General features: G+C 48.9%; 1 protein-coding gene across 2 annotated transcripts in view; it reads right to left on the bottom strand.

Annotated features, from left to right (window-relative positions):
* AFAP1 (actin filament associated protein 1) overlaps positions 1-13,796 on the bottom strand; it is a 155,173-nt gene that overhangs the window by 71,275 nt on the left and 70,102 nt on the right. For both annotated transcript variants that reach the window (XM_082611307.1, XM_082611306.1), the window contains exons 4-5: positions 11,404-11,512; positions 3,456-3,667 (exon numbers count right to left, since the gene is read on the bottom strand). In XM_082611307.1, the coding sequence (XP_082467433.1) occupies positions 3,456-3,667; positions 11,404-11,512 (321 nt within the window). The remainder of the gene's footprint in view (positions 1-3,455; positions 3,668-11,403; positions 11,513-13,796) is intronic.

Here is a 13,796-nt window from a genome sequence, read left to right as displayed (position 1 = left end):
TGTGGGCAGGCAGGACCTTGGATACTTTACTCCACAACCTATGTTGTTTGGTGTCCTCCTATCCCATCCCTATCCTCCTTCTGAAAGACAGGTGAATGATTTTATGAAGAGTATACGTATCAACATATAACGGCCAAAAATGTCTGCAAAGCTGTGCTTTCTGGTTGAGTAGAGGGTCCAAAATGCATGCTGCTCCGTTTGCATCACTGACATTCACCCTAGAGCTTTCAGTGTTGTGGCGACACTGACACTGAGTTCCTATCACTCTCGCTTGATCTAGACCTCTCACACCAGATCTTTGTCTAAAGGCTTCCCCTCCTGCCTTGGGTTCACTGCATTACTGGGGACCAAAAGCACACCCCGTAATGGCAATACATGGGCTAAGAGTTCAGGTATCTGGGTCCCAGCTCTGTTACTAATTTAATCTGGGTTCCCACAAGTTGTTTAAGCTTTCTGAGCCTGCTTCCTTTTTTGTGAAATGATTTATTGCTGTTTTTATTATTATTTTATTGAATTACATTATTATTAAATAATTAGCAACAATAACAGCGGCTACCAAATATTGAGTGTCTACCTTATATGAGGCATTTCATACATCTCATTTAATCATCACGCTTGTCCATTTTGCAGATTAGGAAATTGAGGTTCCGGTGGTTGGGAAACTAGTCCAAAATCAGGCATCCTGAACAGTGGCACAGCCAGGGCTCTAGCCCCAAACTTTGTGAGTGCAGAGCCTGCACCCAGGACCCTAATCCATCTACTGACGAAGGAATGAATGAACAGATACTTCTTTTCAGAAATGATTTCTAGAGCCCTTTCCTGTTTTACAGTTCTAAGACCTTGGCTCCTAAATGGCACGGGTATGGAAGATACCCACTTTTTTAAGAAGTAAAACTGATGGCTACCCTGCCTAAAAACGAAGAAAAAAATACACCAAAAACAACTAATCTCAGGTTGCTATGAATGTTTACCATTTACCAGACTTTTCACATTCTTGGTATGTGCAAAAAAAAAAAGTGAAAAGGAAACTAACAGTAGAAGGAATTGGAAAGGAAATTTTTTTTTTTAATTAATGAATTTATTTATTTATTTTTGGCTGGGTTGGGTCTTCGTTGATGCACGCGGGCTTTCTCTAGCTGTGGCGAGCGGGGACTCCTCTTCATCGTGGTGTGCAGGCTTCTCATTGCAGTGGCTTCTCTTGTTGGGGCGCACGGGCTCTAGGCTCACGGGCTTCAATAGTTGTGGCGCTTGGGCTTCAGTAGTTGTGGCTCGCGGGCTCTAGAGCACAGGTTCAGTAGTTGCAGTGCGTGGGCTTAGTTGCTCCATGGCACGTGGGATCCTCCTGGACCAGGGCTCGAACCCGTGTCTCCTGCATTGGCAGGTGGATTCTTAACCACTGCACCACCAGGGAAGTCCCAGGAAATTTTATAGCTTATATTTCTCCTTAAGTTAAACACTTCAAAATGGATATGTTATCAGTAATACCATATAGTAACATCTGGAGCTCCCTGCAGGTTGGATTCCCAGGGAAGATGACTCTAAAACAGAGCAGCACACGGGATATTTATTAAGGGGCATTTATTTAAGAGCTATACCTGTAGGAGGAGGAGGAGGACTGGGCAGAGGAAGAAGGTAAGCTTCAGTGCAGTTCAAATACAGGCCCTGATGAACCCCACGGGAGCTCTGGAGCTGGACCGCGCCTGCAGGCTGGTCCCACAAGGCGGGGCATTCACGCTCAGGCATCACAGGGGATGCAGACACCCTGGGAAGGGACGTGACCTTGGGTAGCTGTCTGCCGGCAGCCCCCCGCCAAGTGAGGGAACCGAAGGGGTCTGGGCACACAATAGTGTCCACCAGAGAGCTGTCTGGGCAGGTTCTGGAAGGCTACTCAAAACAGCTGGTCATGGTGGTGCCTGTGTGAAGACAGGCCGGGAGCACTTAGGGGAAGAGGCTGGCGTTTTGTTTTCTGTTCATAGCTTTCTGTTCTGTCAATTTTTTTTTTTTCACCATCAACAGGGGTCATTTGGGCGGCTGGATCATAGGTCATTTTTGAACAAAAAAATGCTTCGTAATGAAACTTTGATTCTGCATTTCATCAAAGACGGTGCTTTCACATGGTTTTCCATTAATCTCTTCTTAAATATTTACGACTCCTCTAAATGGTAGGCATTATCATCCCAGTTTGGAAGATGGGAAACTGGGTAGGTGATGCAAGAAACAGAAGATGAGGAGGGAGGGAGGGAGGAGACGAGAGCGGGGGTGGGTGGAGCCAGGGCCGGGGCAGAGGGTCCGATGTCCGCTGACCCTACCCTCCACCACAAGCTTCCCATAGTGCGTTTTACATGAGAGTTGACTGTGTAGTTTTAAAATGTTTATATAATATATCCACTGCTTGCAGCCATTATGTCAGATTGTAAATACGGACCATATTAATCTTTTTCATCTTTTTTTTCTTTCGTTCTTTACTTTAAAATTCCCCCACGGCATCATCACTTTTGGCATATTCTAAATTTGGGAGAAATTCAGGCCACACATGTGGAAAAAACATGTACTTGCACTGTTTAAAAAAAAATTTTTTTTAACAAAACCATTAATTAAAAAACATACAATGTCTTAAGAATCTAGTAAATCAGATTCCCATAATTCACAGATGAGACTATTTTTTAAAAAGGGGGTTATCTGCTCCACTGAAAAGTGAGTTACAGAATCATACATTCTCATGTGTTGTTTTAATGATATACTTTTGAGTGATTTTTTTCCCCAGGGTTAATTTGAAGGAAAAACAAAATACAATAACACACTCTTAACATTCACAGTGCCAATAACCAGCCATGGTTTCTGAAGCTGGGAAGAAAGGAGGAGGGACAAATGGTGTGTCTCAAAGGCTCTTGCTTCCTTACTGGGTTCCCTAGTAGACTAACGCCTACAGCAAAGGGTCTCTGTTCTCCTGTCTCCGTTCCTCTGTTACTTGCTCTATCTTTCTATTCTGCCTCTCTGAGTTACAAGAAAAGAAAAAAAAGAGTCAGCCTTTTGCTTTCCAAAAGAATTTCCTTTCCTGGGCACTCTCCCCCAGACCTCGCCTGGCCTGCCAGGCCCACTTCGATGACCTGGCTTTGAGGAATTCACTGACTCACTACAAATGAGAAAATCCATCCTGCGACCTCTGGCAAGTTAAAGCAGTGTGCATTTCCACTGAACCGCAGACGCTGGCTTGAGATGGGGATGGTTTTGCCCGCTGGTTGCTTTAGGGGGGCTGGCGAAACCGACAGCATTAAAGCCATGGTAGCCTCGGCCAGGGCTCGCTGACGGCCTATCACGGGCCAGCCCTTGACCGCTGTTCCCTCTCCCTCCCGCCGATGTTACTGCCACCGGCCTGGGTGTACATTCCACCCAGTTAGACGGCCGACCACATCTTACCGACTCTACACAAGAGCAACCAAGTCGCAAGGCTTTACCAGTAGTTTGGTGTCTTTGATGACGCAGAGTAACTTGGTCCACTGCCCGAAGCGTTTCTTCCGCAGCAGGAAGGCACAGATCTTGGCATCCTTTACCAGGTCCATGGAGGCCTCCTCTGAGGGCCACTGGTGCCGCGTTTTCTTCCCCTTTCCATCCTCTTCCTCTTCATCGTATGATTCGTAAGAGCTACTCATTGCATCTGAGTCATAATCTGTCAAAAGTAAGAAATAAAAGTAATAAACCTGGTTACAAAAGCCTTATCTTGAGGACCACCTATGGGCTCCAGGGCAAATTATTATATTCATAAACGAGAAAGAGGCTTCTGCCTTCGAGTAACTGGGGAAACGTTAGTTAGCAAAAACAGGGAAAAAAATAACTAAGGCTTGGGCAACGGAAACTCAACGAAGAGTTTTCAACTGAAGTGACTAAGAATGCTGTATTTATAAAAACCACTTCTGGACTGTTCTATACGGGCCCAGCACCTGCAGACCCTACATTGTCGAATCCTTGCTGCGTTCTTGCCAGGCACCATGACCCCCATCTTGCAGAGAGTTTCGCCAAAGAAAACTCCCACCCACACCTTCATGTTAAAGTCCTTTCGAGTCTGCAAGGCCCTCTTCCTTCTTGGCATCGCCACACGCACAAACCCTTCCTAAGGTTTGAGATCCAACCCAAGGCCACCCCTCTCCTTCAGGTCATCTGTGGATTTTCAGAAAGATTCACACCTCCTTCTGGCTCTGCCGTGCACCAACACTTAAATACCGGGTTGTCTGTAGTCTCCCAGCTAGATCCCACTTTCCCTTACCTCGGGGTCTCACACGCTGCTCTCACCCAGGCTTCGCGCTCATCCCCCTCAGTCTCCTGCCTTTGCCTGGACACGTGCTCTCATCACTCAGGATTTAACTTACAGCACCTCCTCCCTGAAGCCCTCCCTGGATCACCCGCACTGACTGCTACAGACTGAATTGGGTGCCCCCCAAATTCACGTGTTGAAGCTCAAACCCCAATATGACTGTATTTGGCAACAGGACTTTTAGGAGGTAATTACGGTTAAATGAGGTCGTAATCCACTCAGAAGAAAAGAAAGAGGGAGATCCCGCGCTCTCTCCCTGACGTGAGGACATGGGGAGAAGGCAGATGTACATAAGCCAGGAAGAGAGCCCTCACCACAAGCTGACCATGCCAGAGCCCTGATCGTGGACTTCCAGGCTCTAGAACTCTGAGAAAATAAATGCCTACTGTTTTACCACCCAGTCTATGCTATTTTGTTACGGCAGCCTGAGCTAAGACACCAGGTGGAATGCCCCACCCCTCTGCTTCCACACTACCCAACACAAAACTTATATCACTGTATTGTCACCTCTGTTTGTCTGCCTGTCCCACATCAGGCTGTAAGTCCCCTGCAGGAAGGGAGGCCACCCTGTTGGATGTGATTGTCCCAGCACTTAACAAACTACCTGGCACAGGGCAAGTAACAAATATTTATAGAAGGGAGAACAGTTAGATCGACTGAAATTCAATGCAAAGCCCTCAGAAGGATGGCTGGCATCTTAAAAGTGATGAATAAATACTAGTGACTATGAGTGATCTTATTAGTTTCAGCCCTGCTGGATCATAAGGTCCTGGAGGCCGTGTCTGATTCATCTTTGCACTCCCCTCAACCCCCGGACACATCTGGAATACATTTGCTTTTGTAACACACGTGAGGAATGAACACCTAAACGAGGAATGAGCGACAGATAAGGAGAAACCATGGATGAAGCAACCGGTTGCACACAACGGGAGAAGTGGTAGAAAAGGCTGACCTTGCACAGAGCAGAACTCACTGGAAACTGGACTGTGATTTGTACTCCGTGGTCACACTTGCATGTTAATTTCCCCACAAAGACTTATTTACTAAGGTGGGGGGGGGAATGGAAAGACTGGTAGTTTAGGTTGAATTTTAAATCCTGATAAAGTAGTCAAGGAAAGATTTTAAGCAAGAGACTAGGATGACCGAAGAGGTAACTCTGGCAAGTCATATTTTATGCACTTTTTGATAAATGTATTTTATAATAAAAGTTTTTTTAAGTTTAGCACAGTGGGCACGTAGTACACAGGGAAGGAAGTATGAAACTGTGAAAGACCACGTGCTGCTCCACGGCCCAAGGTTCACTGAGAGATTTCAGACGGACGGTGGACAAGTCCGAATTTATCCTAGAAAGATCATGCTCACAGCAGCTTGTGGGACCACGAACCCCTCAGTGCTTCGCTCATTTTCTAGAACATCAAATTCAGTAAACACTGAATGAACAAATGAACAAAAGAATTAATGACTAAATCAGTCAGAAATGGGAACATTTCATTTCATTCATGCAACAAATATTTATTGAGCGCTCACTATGTGTCAGGCAGTATTTTTTATACTTGTATCTGTACGCTGTGGGATAAGGCTGTGAAAAGAGGAAGCCAGCTCTGCACTTACAGCCCCTGCCTTGCTGGTCCTCTTAGCCACCCAGAGGCGGGCACAGAGCAGTATCCTTATCTCAGAGGAAAGGAACGAGGATGCTGAGAGATCAGGTGACTCATCCGAGACCTCACCCTGATGAAGGATGAAGTCAAAACCTGATTCTGAACTGAAAAAGTAGACCGTGCCCCTGGCTACCCGGGAGTTGAGATCCACGGCTGGAAAAGACAGTACGTTCATGGCCCACCTTCTTCTGAGAGAGCAGGACTGATGGAATCGCGTTAGAAGAACGTCAGCCAACTTAGCAGCAAACCAAGCAGGCGGGAGCAACAGTCTGAGCCCACAGGACGACCCACTCACTGGCAAGTCTCTTGGGCGGTCACCCAACAGAGTCCAGGGTTCCTCCTGGGGGCTGTAACAGGATGTCAAGGGGTCCGGTGTCAGGGCTGGGGTTGGGATTTCGTTAGGAGGTAACGAGGGCCCTGTGGAAAGCTAAGAAAGACACAGAGCTGGGGAGGAGAGCAGAGAATCACCGACGGCGTGTCCTTAGCTCCTCCAGCTCTCCTTCCCGGCGGCCGTTCTGGGCAGGTGCTCGGGGAACACCTTCAACAGCTCCACTATCGTGTGAGGTCGAACCCCTGAAATAAATCTCCTATTCCACATCGTGGTGCTTCTTCTCCTCTGCTCAAACCCTGCTCTATAAACTGGAAACAGAAGCCTGCGGCAGGCTCTCACAGGTGAAGCTCAGGGCCGACCCGCAGGATTTCAGAGCGCAGCTTTGGCAGCCTCTGATGAGAACCACTTCATTTTGAGAAATGGCCTTCGGCGCACCGCCGCCACCCTAGTACAGTCTAAATGCTTGATTGTGGAGCACCAGGTTACGATCATCAACCTGAGCTGCCCCGCAAGGGCTCCGGGTCATCCAACCCACCGAGGAGCACGTGGCATTGCATCGAAGCAGGCGCATGTCCACTGGGCTCCATCAGGCCCTGAAGACATAAGCGAGGGGCATAAGCAAGTGGCTCAGAAGCCTGTGTCCCTATTCTCTCTGCACTGCCTCTCACTGGTTCGTGAGCATGCCTGGCATTTGCTTGGATGGTCAAGACTTGAGAGGGACTGGCAGCAAGGAGGTCTGCGCAAGGGGCTGTGAATAGGGCTCAGAAGGTGAGCACCTGCATATCAGGTGAATGCTTAGCAAAGGGCAACCTCGCCCAAATCACAATCAGGTAACCACACGACTCACTATTCAGACATCAGTGAGCTTCTTTGCCCAGATTTCTTGTCCGAATGGACTCCTGCACAGGCAGCTGGTGTCAGGGGTGGAGCTGACACACGGAACTCAGCAACATGGACTTCCTCTCAGCAAGGTCCAGCTGACTCCCGGCACTTCTGAGTGTCCTGCCTGCACATGACACTGTTCCCTGGGCTGTCAGCCAGCCGCCTACTCACAGGTTATCCCTGGACCACGTGCACCATGGAAGGGGCAGCACTTTATTCTCAGTGGAGGGGATAAAGTAAACCCGCTGTCCACGATACTCCTGCAGAAAGTGCCATCCATGGGCTTGAAGCCTTGCTTCTGACCAGGGAACTCATTTTACAGCAACTGAAGTTGACAGCAATGGGTTTGTGCTCATGCAGTTCACTGGTCTTGCCCTGTCCTCATCACCCTGAAGCAGCCAACGCAGCAGACCAGTGCAATCCCTTCGGAATACTCCGTTTCAGGCCCAGCTTGATTGGTCACACCTGTGGGGCTGGGGGGTGGGGCTCTTCAAGAATATCTCCAAACACAGGTCTGGGAACCCAGGGGTGAAATGGTAGTGACTCCACTCACTATTACCCCTAGACATCTGCTCACGAAAATTCTGCTTCCATTCCTAGAAATTTGGGCTCTGCTGGCCATGGGTCTTACTCTCTAGGGGCAGAATGTCCCCTCTAAGGGACACAGTGATGGCTCCACGGACCCAGAAGTGGAGACAACAGACAAACTAGTGGTCACTGCACTGACTGGGTGACTGGTCCCGCCCACCAAGAAGATGTGAGCACACATGGGGAGAAGAGCACGGCCAGGTCCAGGAGATCCCTGGGATGTCCTTAGCACTCGAGTCAGCGGGACACGGCAACTGTCCAGTACAGGTAGTCCTGCTGGAGGCCAGACCTTTCAGGAAGGAAAGCTGAGCCACTGTATTGGACCATCAACCAAGGTGCTTGCTGAAGGCAAAGAGGACATGCAGGAAGTTATAAATACCAGCTAGGACCATGGACCGTTTGTGGAAATGAGGACTGAACCGTTTACGAGGTTTTTGTCCATATTTTGATAGGGCTCTACCTGTGTACGTATAATCGAATCCTTTTCTTCCCCTCTCACATCCCCTACCATCTAACAGAGAAGTGCTAACAGCAGTTGACCCTGGATTCATATTCTAGTGGCAGGCTCCCAAAGGGGAGTGTGTGACTTGGCCAGAAGAGAACGAGGTCATCCCAAAGTGGACAGAGGATGTCATACCCTCTAGGGAGTTTCCGTCACACCAGTCATGGTTGAACCATGTTACGCTGAACCACGACTCTGCTCCCGTCTTCGTTTGCAAATCCTCTGTGTGTAAAGAGAGGTGCGTGGAAGCCAAACCAACCCAGGAGCAATGGTGGTGCTTTTATTCTGTATCAACTCAGCAAGGCTGGAACACATGTCTCCAGATGCCCTTTGCTGGATGCTTCTGGGTTAGGACTGGCTACAAGAGAAGGCTGTGAGCAACCTGGACGGCCGACGGGAAGCGGCTACAGGTTGGGAGGGTGTCAGGTGCTGCAGCTTGCGCTCGCGGGTGCTGGGCTGCAGGCCTTCCTCGTCGGCGCTCCACAGGGTCCCATGCCCGGCCGCCTCTGGGTCCTGGCCAGGTGCGTGCGGCTCCACGGAGCCACATTCTGGCCTCTCGCACGGGGCCCCGCATCCAGGAGTGAGAGGCAGGGGGGTTCCCAGCATCCTTCCTCGCCCCCAGGCCTCGTGCAGCTCCCCTTGATGCCGGCCGGCCCCTGGCACGCCTCTAGCCCGGTTCCTACGACCCCAAAGGGTCTTGCGTCTACAACACGCCCCTGCCCCACGACGTGGTTCTGCTTCTTCAGTAAACCGGGCCTGACTCGGGGCTCGACAAAGCTGCCAGAAGCCCATGAGTAAGAGAAGGCGGCGCGACCCTGGCCCGACCCGGCCGCAGACCCCCGCCACGGCTCCCCACGCGGAGGGTCCTGGCCGGCAGCCGAGGCTCAGGCACAGACGTCTGAGCGAAGTGCTGGCACTGCGGACCCACTGTCCCTCCCCAGGCAGCAGCCCTTCCATGGCCCTCCCTCCGGGCTTAGCTCAACCAAAGGGGCCCTACCTCAGCACTTAGGGACACGACACAGTGGTCGCGTGGGCCTTCTCGGACCGAAGATGACCAAAGGTCCCCGCAAGTCAAACAAAATTACTCTCGGTTTCTAGTCTTCAAAGTATGTTGGAGCGGGACAAGGAAGGTGGGAGAAGGCTGGGACCCAGCATTCCCAATGGTGGGAAATACACTCATCAGCAACTTTTTTTCCTTTATTCATTGTTTTCAGAAAGAGAGGAATCCACTGAAGTTTTGAATTATATCAAGCCGTTTAATTTTTTGTGTTTTCTAATTAATTTACTATCTTCTGAAACAGTGGACACAGAAATTACTTGAATGCATTTTTCCCAAATGGTTCTAAAATGAAAGAGAAATTTAAATATTTAATATTTGGATCTCAAAACCCAGTATTTCATAGCCTTCCTGTCAGAACTGTCCCTTCTCTCACTCAGAATTCACTAAGAGGCCCTCAAGTATCTATTGATGCTGGGCTGAGGCTGTGTCGGCCTGCTCCAGAGCAAACAGGCACGAGTGAGCGGGAAAGGCCACTGCCCTCCAGGGCCTAAGGTCCCGCTCACCTGGCTTCTGTGTGTCCCTCTTCACGGTCAGAAAATATCCTGGGGGTATTTCCTGGAACGATCAAGTTAGATTCCGCTTTGCTGAAATGGCCCTGCTTGTTTGCTGCCAGGGGAGAGAAAGATCAGAAAACTCCAAGTCTACATGAAGCAGAGACTTCAGGGGACAGGCAGACGGCGACAGTGGAAAGTGTTTCCGTGAGCAGAGGGAGGAGGTGGGAGAACGGGACACAAGATGCGAAGACACGGAAGCCTCTCCATGACACGAGCAGATCACTATTTCACTCCCCATTTTACGCATGTTTTACAGGAAAGGCAAGCTGGATTCCCTAAGGCAGCACACTCAGATAGGCCACATCTGCCTCATTATGAGACAAAGCACGCTGCCTGCTGCCAGAGTATCGGGAGCAAAAGCAAAGGCAAAGATCTAAAAACAAACTCCAGAGGTAGTTACAAAAGGTGTTCAATGCCACTGCCCTTCTTCTGTGACTGTGAAAGCCGGCTGCCTACAAAGGGGCACTTCTGAGTGCGAGCAGGCAGCTAACGATCATGTCATGACAGCCCTAACGTAGGCCAAAGCATTCTTGTAAAACCTGTATGAATGGGGAACAAAAAAAGAAACAGGAAACAACCTAAATGTCCATCGACAGATGAATGGATAAAGAAGATGTGGTACACATACATAATGGAATATGACTCAGCCATAAAAAAGGGCAAAATAATGCCATTTGCAGCAACATGGATGCAGCTAGAGATGATCATACTAAGTGAAGTAAGTCAGAAAGACAAATACCATGTGATATCACTTACATGTAGAATCTAATATATGACACAGATGAACCTATCTATGAAACAGAAACAGGGACATAGAGAACAGACTGGTGGTTGCCAAGGGGGAGGGGGAGGGGGAGGGTTGCAGTGGGGTTTTGTGATTAGTAGATGGAAACTGGTGTATACAGAACAGATAAACAACAAGGTCCTACTGTACAGCACAGGGAACTAGGTTCAATATCCTGGGATAAACCCTAATGGAAAAGAATATGAAAAAGGATGTATATATACGTATAACTGAGTCACTTTGCTGTACAGCAATAATTAACACATTGTAATTCAACTATACTTCAATAAAAAATAAATTGAAAAACAAACAAACAGCTATGATGAGATGCCTGCTTGCTCTGTATTTATTTTATAGACACGCTTTCTTGGTGGCACCATGAATGCAGCCTAAGAAGGACGTGCCCTGGTCAAGGTGGCGGGGAGGGACCCCATGAAGACATGCCTCAAAACGTCATTCTCTTCTGACCACAGGGAACACATTTCACTGTCTGATGCATGCTCCCACAGCAACAAGATTTCACTAATTCTGAGTCACAAGAAAGACAACAACCTGAAATTACCGAAGGTACTTGGTGGACACCTTAGACTTTCAAAACCCTTTCTGTATCTCCCTCCTTGGGTTCAGAATTTCCTGAAGTCCACATGTCCATGGTGTTGTGTAATGCCCCTACTCCCCTTCACCCGAAAAGCGGGAGGGCTCCCCAACAGCCCGGCAGGTCGGGGGGCCACTCACTTGAGGTGATGTATTCTGGAGCCTTCCCGGGACTCAGTGGCACGGCCTCCTCATAGTAGCCTTCTGGGAGAGAGGATGTCGGTAGCGGTGGTGGCCCGCTGTCAGGCGGCTGAGCGAAGAAAGGAAAAAACAACAGAGCACAATCATTAGCAGGAAATTCTGGATTTGCACCTAACAGGTGTCGATGGGCATTTTCCTCCCTCCTTTGTAGAGTCCCTGCAGAAAAAGAACATCATCCAAAGAGCTCCAAAGTTCGGCTCTTGGCAGGATCTCCGCTGCTCACCCGCTCACGGCCACCCTCAGCCCAGCCCTGGCCACGCCACTCAACCCACACGACCTGCTGGCTGTCACCAGACGCGCGCTGGCCCTCGCAGACCCCCCCCACCAAGAGCAGAGACAGGCGTCTCTCCTCCCCTCTACCCCACGCCACTGCCCTCCCAGATGCCCAAGCTGACTTTCCCCTTCACGGCCTGCGTCCCACACTGGAGACCCCTGAGGGGCACAGAGATGGCTCAGATCCACCCATGCTCATCACAGAGCAAGCACTAATGACACAGCGACTGAACACATGAGTATGTTTGCCCACAATCTTACCACACTCCTCGTGTGGGCCAGGGAAACTTTTAAAAAAAGAGAAGAGGAAATCACCTATGAGCCCACCTCTAAAAGAAACTGCAAATTATTCTCTGGAGAAGGAATCTGAGATGGAGGCACCCTGATTTTGAAGCCATAACTTCAGAGCATGGAGAGCTGGCAAGCTCAGGACCATCCAGATTCGAGCAAGACCAGCTGAAGCACCATTCTTTCAGAAGTCCCTGATGACTCTAAGGCAGACCCACCTCTTCTTTCCATGAACACGTATGGGATCTGCTTGTTCCATCCCTCACTTGCCCTTAGGTCAACAGAAACAGCTGAAGGGCAGGAAAGCCAACATCCTCCCAACACCTGCTATCTGCCTGGCACTGTCCTAAGCAGCCTCTGCACTAGTTACAAGCTACATCAGGCATCCATCCAGGGATCCTTCAAGGTCGATATTACATCACCTGATGTTTTACAGATATGGGAAGTGAGGCTCGTAGTCTAAATCCTCCTGCTCAAGTTCAGACACTGGTCCATGACACAGCTGGGGTTTTCAAGCACCATATCTGCCCAGTAAAGAGCTTTTTCATATTCATATTCTCTGTTTCTCTCTCTCTTTCCCTTTCATAACTAGTTCACACCACCTATATCCTATAAGCTAATGGGAAAGATGTCGCTGAGAACGGAAGAGAACAGAGGCCCCAAACTGAAGATCGACCAAGTGCAGTTTCCAAGGAGAACAATGCTCCATAGAATGTGAAACTCCACCACTTTTCCTATAACTCAAGTCTGAAGCCAAGAAGTCCTCTGCGAATGACTAATCTCCACTGTGCACTCAACCCACTCCTTCCTCTCGCCAGATGAAGAAAGATAATTTACTCCAGGTCATCTGCGCAGTATTCCTTCCCATCCTTGAAGGCAGTTATCTCCCTTCCACCCCTGGGCCCTGATTCCCTTGCACTCCCCTCCCCAGTCTGAGGCCCGCCCGCCATCACCCTGTGCTCTCACACTGTACCACATCCACTCCTATCATCTGGAGAGGAGAGGTGGTGCCTACAATGTAACCTGACACACTGTCCTCCCCGGGTGAGGTCTGAACAGGAGTCTACGCCAGGGTTAAAGCCTCCGCTTTTGGAAGGGGGCTGTTTGATTCCCTGAGTGTTTTTACTCATGAAATGAGGGTGTTTCAACTTCCCCTTAGTATGTTGAAACAGTCAGATTATTCACGTTCTAGAAAAGCATTACAAGTGGCTGGATCGAACGAATGTTTACGAATTAGCACAGGCCCCTTTCTAGTGCTGCAAAGGTGTGTAAGGCCAGGCGCTGACTCTCAGCTGATGGGACTTAGCAGATTTTCAGACCCTGCTGGTGGTCGTGCATTCGACACAACCACTTGATACGTATGCCCTTAAATCCACAATTCCACTTCTAGAAATATATGCCAAGAAGGTCAACTGGTCATACAAGCAAAAACGTATAAGGATGTTCAATAGAAGTTTTTTCCCTCCCAAGTTAAAAACAATCTAAACATTCCCTGAGAGAAGAATGCTTAGGTATCCTGACACAGCCAGGTGCAGACATGTAAAAGGACAGTGCACATCTGCAGTCATTTACTTGAAAAATCTCTACTAGATACTGCCAAGTAAAGAAAACAGGTACCCTATTGGCCTTTCTATCAGAGCTGTGCTTACGCTCACATCTATACAAGGGCAGGTCACTCACCAAAATGTTAACACAAGGTTACTGCTTTTTTATGCACATCCATATAGCTTGCATTTTCTACATAATATTGTTTTTAAAATCAGGGAAAAAAA

The sequence above is a fragment of the Mesoplodon mirus genome, assembly GCF_964341445.2.
Source record: "Mesoplodon mirus genome assembly, chromosome: 2".
Classification (NCBI taxonomy): Eukaryota; Metazoa; Chordata; class Mammalia; order Artiodactyla; family Ziphiidae; genus Mesoplodon; species Mesoplodon mirus.
The sequence above is the reverse complement of the archived record's forward strand: the minus strand, read 5'-3'. Positions and strand labels throughout refer to the sequence as shown.